Source organism: Oxyura jamaicensis, chromosome 23 (assembly GCF_011077185.1).
Source record: "Oxyura jamaicensis isolate SHBP4307 breed ruddy duck chromosome 23, BPBGC_Ojam_1.0, whole genome shotgun sequence".
Taxonomy (NCBI): Eukaryota; Metazoa; Chordata; class Aves; order Anseriformes; family Anatidae; genus Oxyura; species Oxyura jamaicensis.
Genome location: NC_048915.1, coordinates 4,799,004 through 4,804,924, shown reverse-complemented (window position 1 = coordinate 4,804,924; position 5,921 = coordinate 4,799,004). Strand labels below are relative to the sequence as shown.

The 5,921-nt window shown below is 53.1% G+C and overlaps 1 protein-coding gene across 3 annotated transcripts in view; it reads left to right on the top strand.

The window, feature by feature from the left end:
• NCDN (neurochondrin) overlaps positions 1-4,128 on the top strand; it is a 6,284-nt gene extending 2,156 nt beyond the window's left edge. For 2 of the 3 annotated variants that reach the window (XM_035345470.1, XM_035345469.1), the window contains exons 4-8: positions 408-649; positions 1,171-1,395; positions 1,615-1,757; positions 2,088-2,517; positions 2,663-4,128. In XM_035345470.1, the coding sequence (XP_035201361.1) occupies positions 408-649; positions 1,171-1,395; positions 1,615-1,757; positions 2,088-2,517; positions 2,663-2,927 (1,305 nt within the window). In that variant the 3' untranslated portion in view covers positions 2,928-4,128. Of the gene's footprint in view, positions 1-407; positions 650-1,170; positions 1,396-1,614; positions 1,758-2,087; positions 2,523-2,662 lie in introns of all 3 variants that reach the window. The other variant, XM_035345471.1, reaches the window with a different exon arrangement.
• The last annotated feature ends 1,793 nt before the right edge of the window (positions 4,129-5,921 follow it).

Below are 5,921 nucleotides of genomic sequence, written 5' to 3'. Positions count from 1 at the left end.
TTCCCAGGAGGGATGGGGGAGAGAACCGGAAAGGTAGAAGTGAGAGAATTCCTGGGTCAAGATAAAAACAATGGAACACTTAAAATGGTTCTTACTGGTCTCAAAACTACATGTAGGTACAGGATGATGTGGCCAGTCTGACAGATCACAAGATAGCAAATTAATAACTCCACGATCACTGTGATTCTTGTTTTTCTATTCCATTCCTTTCCTACCTCTACATAATAAAGAGAATTAGCATATGCCACGGCTGCAGAAGTCCAGACTGGCTCTGTCAGCTCAGCAGTTCGTGGACATAGCTGTGTAGACCAAAATATGCATCTTGGCCCACTGTGGTTTTCATGCCTGATGTAGCTTGTGAGGACAGGGGCTCTGACATGTAATTTTCTGTCTGCTTCTTCACACAGGTTAAAGAGGAGGAGCTGCAAGACCCTTTCATATTTGCTTCTGTTCGAATCCTTGGAGCCTGGATGGCAGAAGAGACGTCTGCCCTCAAGCAGGAAATCTGTGAGCTGCTGCCTTTCCTCGTTTGTTACGCCAAGAAGCTTTTCAAAGAGAGCGGCACAGCTGAGGGTCTTCCCCAGACGGTTGGGGTGCAGGCTGGGCTGGCCAGCACTGAAGGCTCTGTCTTACCCCAGGATGCTCTGAGGTACGTATTTTAAGCGTAGAGCTGATACGTTTCACCACAAAGGAGCTCAACTCTTTTTCCTGAGCCCAGAGAAAGGCATCCTGCATTTAGGTCAAGTTCTTGTTGCTCCTTTCCTGTGAAAGAGGCAACTGGAACTGCCGCAGTGCGATGCAGCTGTCCAAGCCCTCTGTGTATGACTAATGTGAGATGGCAGCTGCTTACAGAGACTAAGAGGCAGGGAAGGACTTGTGGAAGCTGTGCATCAGGGCTTTAGCTGTAGCAAGCAGAAGAAAGAATAGGGCCTTTATGGAAGCAGATCAGCCTACATGGTCTCTTCTTTGAGGTTTCAATACATTCCCTCAGGCGTGAGGAACTCAGCACTGTGTTGCTGGTTGAGCTGATTTGAGAGTCATTTCTCTTTTCTGTTCTCCCTGCAGTACCAATTCCATGGCCCCTTTTTTCTCCTGGCCGGATGCAAATGCAGGGCTTAGATCCAGCTCGCTGCATTCTACTTTGTGTTTTCAATTTCTTTCCCCTTCTAGATTTCTGCTGCCTGGCTTTTGCCATTTAACAGCCGAGGACAGGCCCAGAGATATCCTCATCTCAGAAGGGGCACCGGCGCTGCTGTGTGACTACTTCCTGCATCAGTGGAAGGTGCTGACCTCCGAGCCTGAGTCCCTAACTTCCCTGACAAGCACTGAAATGAGTCTACAGACTGCGTGTGGGATTTTCCTTAACCTGGTCGTGACTGCTCCAGACCTCATCAGGTAACAGCTGCAGAGGCTTGTTTTAAGGTTCTCAGTCAGAAGAAAGTGGGTGCGATGTGAAATGAGCTTGCAGGATCCTTTAAGACACTGTACTGAAAAAGGGATGTCCCTTTTTTCAATGCCCATCACATTACCTTTTTGATGCTGCACTTAACTGTGAAGTTTTCAGGTGTGTCTGGCTCTGATCAGGAAGTGACTCAGGGTTTGCTTTCTCTCTAGGCAAGAGAAAACCTTTTGCTCCTTGATGGACACGTTGCTGAAGTCTCTTCCGTTTCTGCTGCCTCAGAAGGATCACCTGGTTCTAGCAGCCAACGTTGCCACTCTGGGCTTGATGATGGCCAGGGTCCTCGCAAGTTCAGCAGGTGAGAAGTGTTCCCCCTGCTCATCGCTCTGCCCAGGCAGAAGCTGGGGGCTGGGTGGGTAGGCTGGAGCAAACAAACACAAGGGAAGCAGGCCCAGTTTCAGGTGAGATTTCTGTCACTGAAAACTGACAAAGGCAAAAACCCGGAGGGGCAAGGAATGTAGAAAATTCAGCAGGCTGAGGGGCTGGGAAGCAGCATGGGATGAGATTTCTACAGCAGGAGCGTGACATTGTGCTCCCTGACAGCTCTGCTGCAGGCAGACACACTGAAGCATCCCTTCTGTAGCCGAGTAAGCTTTGTACCAGCTCATTCATTTCCTTTTCCTTCCAGTTCTTCAGGGAACCCAGTCTGCCAAGGAGTTTTTCGGAGCCACCATTCGCTTCCTGTCAGAGGCCCACATAGCCCAAGCAGACCCCAGCAGCCACCACTTGGCCTTGGCCGTGTCCCCTGCCTACACAAGTGCCTGGGGTGACATCCGTGAGCTCTGGTTCCTGGGGATGCAGGCCTTGGCCGGCTGCGTGCCGCTCTTCCCCTGGCTGCCACAAGCTGTCCTCCAGGCGCGGTGGCTGGAAGGTCTCTCGGAGGTACTGACGCGCGTTGCTCCGGCCTCGGTGGATTTTGAACTCGTTGCTGCTTTCCAGGGTGTGCTCGTTGAGCTGGTCAGAGCCAGCAAGCCGTGCAGGGAAGTGATCCTGTCCCACCACGGGGAGGAGTGGGCCAACCTGTACGGTATGGCAGCTTTGGAACAGTGTCTGTCTGAGCAATGAAGAGCCTCTGCTCAGCAGCACCCTGCTGTGGGAAGCGAAGCAGGCACCTGCACAAGATCTCTTCGGCATTTCTCACGCACCCTTTGGTGCCAGTGACAAGAAGCATTTAAATGACCGCCTTCATAAAACTGGAGCAATGCAGCAGAGCTCAACAGGATTTGTTCTATCCAGAACCCGACGTGAAGAACTGTTGCTGCCTCAGAACATTTCAAGATGTCCCTGCTTGACCTTCTGTCAGTACTTTGTTTTAAAAACAGCCCATTGTATTATTAAAGAGGTTTTCTATTGCATCATTTTTCAAACTCACGCGGTGCTGGGATTTATTTCTGCTCGGGGCCCTGGGAGAGATCCCTTCAGAATGTCACCTTTCCTTCTGTCAAAGGCCTGTGTGTTGGTAAAGTAGCTTGGCACTCCAAGTCTGCAGAAGGCAGGAACATGAAGAGCTTTAAAATTTACTGATGAGCATAATTCCATAATTTGGCACAGCTGTCCCCTTCTGTTCTGGGGGTGTCCAAAGGCCCTTTATGTGTTCATATCCATGACTAGTGCCATCACCTCACACTCACGCCTAGGAAGAAAGCCCTTGGAGCACCACTTGCTGCCCTGTAAAACACCTGCACAAAGCCCAACCCTGATTTGTGGTGGTTGCTCACGCTCCCTCTTGCAGCAGGGATGGGATGTGCAGGGAGAGTTTTCTGGTCTTGTAGGGAAACCTGCAAAGACCTTGGCTCGCTGTAGAGCCTCAGACAAGGATTAAGAAACAGAAACTGATGAATTGTACCCCACTGTCTCCTTGCAGACTCTGCAGAAGAGGAAGGCCAGATGTAAAAACATATGTATGGTGTACATCACTTGCACCACTGGCTTTGCAACCTGGGCTGTCAGCCCTAGGGTGCCCTGTGAGCCTGAAAGCATAAATAAATAAACAAACAAACAAACAAACAAACAAACAAAAAAATAGCAGCCTGGATGGAGAGGTGGTTCGAGCTGGGCTGATTCAGCCAAGCCCAGAGCTCCCTGCTCGGGCTGCAGCCGGGCACGGCGAGGCATTTCCACCAGGTGTCACCCTAAGAGCTCTTTGGGAGAGGCATCGTCAGCGGGGACCGGGTCTGGCAGGCAGGACAGACACACGGCCCTGACCCCGACTGCCTGCAAAGCCGTGGGGAGGGGGGACCCGTGGAATTGCCTGACTGAGAGAAAAAAACAAGCGAGGAGCTGTCTCAAAAAGAGGGCTGCCACTGGGAGTATTCCTGCTAAATACCATATTTTTAACTCACCATTTCATGCAAGCAAATGCCTTACATAACCAGAGAGGAGGCGTCTGCTGTTGCTCGGAAAAAGTATGTTTCTGATCTTTCCAGCTCAGCCCTGAAAAGTTAATGCAAGTTGAAACAAGGGTAGGTGCTACCAGCAGAAAGCAATGCAAGCCAAACAAGCAAATGAGGCTCCTGGACTTGGAAAAGAGCATAACTGAGCACGCGTGGGCTGGAAGCCTCGTGCTGCCAAGAACAGCTCATCCCTGCAACGCAGCGAACTTCAATGCGTTGGAACAGTCAGAAATACACTTCAGATCGTAAGAAGAAGAAATAAAAACATTCAAACACATTAGCTTCAACTGTTCCCCATCCCTCATGCTGTTCTGCCTCTGGTCAAAAGGTGTGGGCTTCCAGTTAATAAAAGGCTATCATTAGTGATAACGAGAGGCAGGCGCCTGTATCAGCAGGAGGGTGCTCCCCATGCCCCCCAGCTCCCAGGGGTTAGCAGTGCTGGCCTGGCCAGCGTTAATCCCTGCGGGCTGTCCTAGGAGCTCCTCCGACACCCGGCAGAGATCCAGTCCCAGCCTGCAGGACACTGTCCCAGACCAGAGCAGCCCTAGACCCAGAGGCCTTTCATTGTTCCCTTTAATTCCCAATTAGGCCACCTGCTAACAGCACAGCCCTGCTCCCTGGGAGCACACTCAGGGCCGTGGGATGTCCTCCAGGTCATCCTTCAGCACGTGCTGGGCAGTGGGCTTTGGCCACGGGCAGGATCCTGAAGAGGAGCCTGTGCTAGTCCCACACCTCACTCTGCTCAAGGGAAAGCCCCACCAGGTGTGATAAGGACCATGCCAGAGCCCTTCTGAGGCCCCTGATGTCCCTCACGATGCTTGTTTCTCTTTGTGCCATGAAACACCATCCCCATGGCTGCCACGAACTGGCAGAGGACAGGAGAAGAGATTGGTGCTGCTCCGGGAGCTCTCCTGGGCTGGACACTGGAGCAGAAGCACTGTGCCGATGCCTTGAGAGGGACAAGTGCCCTCCTGTCCCAGGACACCACTTTCTTTACCCTGTGCTGGGACAGAGCACTCCTGCAGCAGGTCCGGGCGCAGCAGGCGGAGGCCTCCTGCCACGCGGCCTCTCTGCCGCCTGGGTTCGTGCCCGGCTGCAGGTCCCGGCGTGCCCCAGCTCCGTGCCCCGGATGCCAGCAGCTTGGCCAAGGCTTCAAAGGCTGCGGGGGGGGGAAAACTCCTGGGCCACCCCAAGCTCTGCAAGCCCAGCTGCGGGTCCTGCCACTGGGACCTGGCACCTTCAGGGGTCCACCCTCCAGTGCCAGAGGTGGGCGATGGCACCCGCTGCCCGCGGACCCCTCTCCACCGCGGCGCTTTGAGATCCCAGCAGGGAGCAGGATCACAGCCGGCAACACCCAGAGCAAGCTCTGCTTTATCTCCCGGTGCATTTGCGACACTGGGACACAGCTCGCCAGGAAGCAGCCAATTTTTTCACCCCGGCTTGGCCAAGCAGGATAAGGCCCCCGAGGAGCAGATGCACGCTCCGTTTTGGTGCGACAGCTTAAATGTCATAATGCCTTTGCGAGCCCTCCTGTGGCATGCATTATCTGGCTGTGTGTATCCGTAGCATCCCAAAAGCACTGGCAATAAAATGAAGTCTTTCGGAGGTCTCTGCACAGAGGGATATGGGAGCGGACCCCTCCCAAGAGCCGCAGGATGTAACGGGGGCAGCGAGGGTGCAGGGGTGGCTGCCCCATCCTGGAGCAAGGAGCTTTGTTCCCTCCTGGATTCCCAGGGAGGGGATGGAGGAGAGGGCAGGAGCAGCCCACATTTCTCTGAGCTGCCCCATGGGAGCCAGATTTTTGGGAAGAACCAGTTCAGCTTTGTCTGGGGCAGTGAGAAGTGAGCACATATTTCTGTTCCTGCGCCCCTAGCACCCTGTTTCGGCGTGTTTTCTTTTCTTTTCTTTTTTTTTTTTTTTTACTGCTGACCCCAAAAGCAAAGGTGGCTCCACCAAGCCCATAGCACACTCCTGGAAGCACACATTGACCTGCAGGGGAAGGAGAACCGGGACCTTTGTCACAAAACCAGTTTTTCAGAGTTTTCTGGCTTGGGTGCAAACGCAACAAG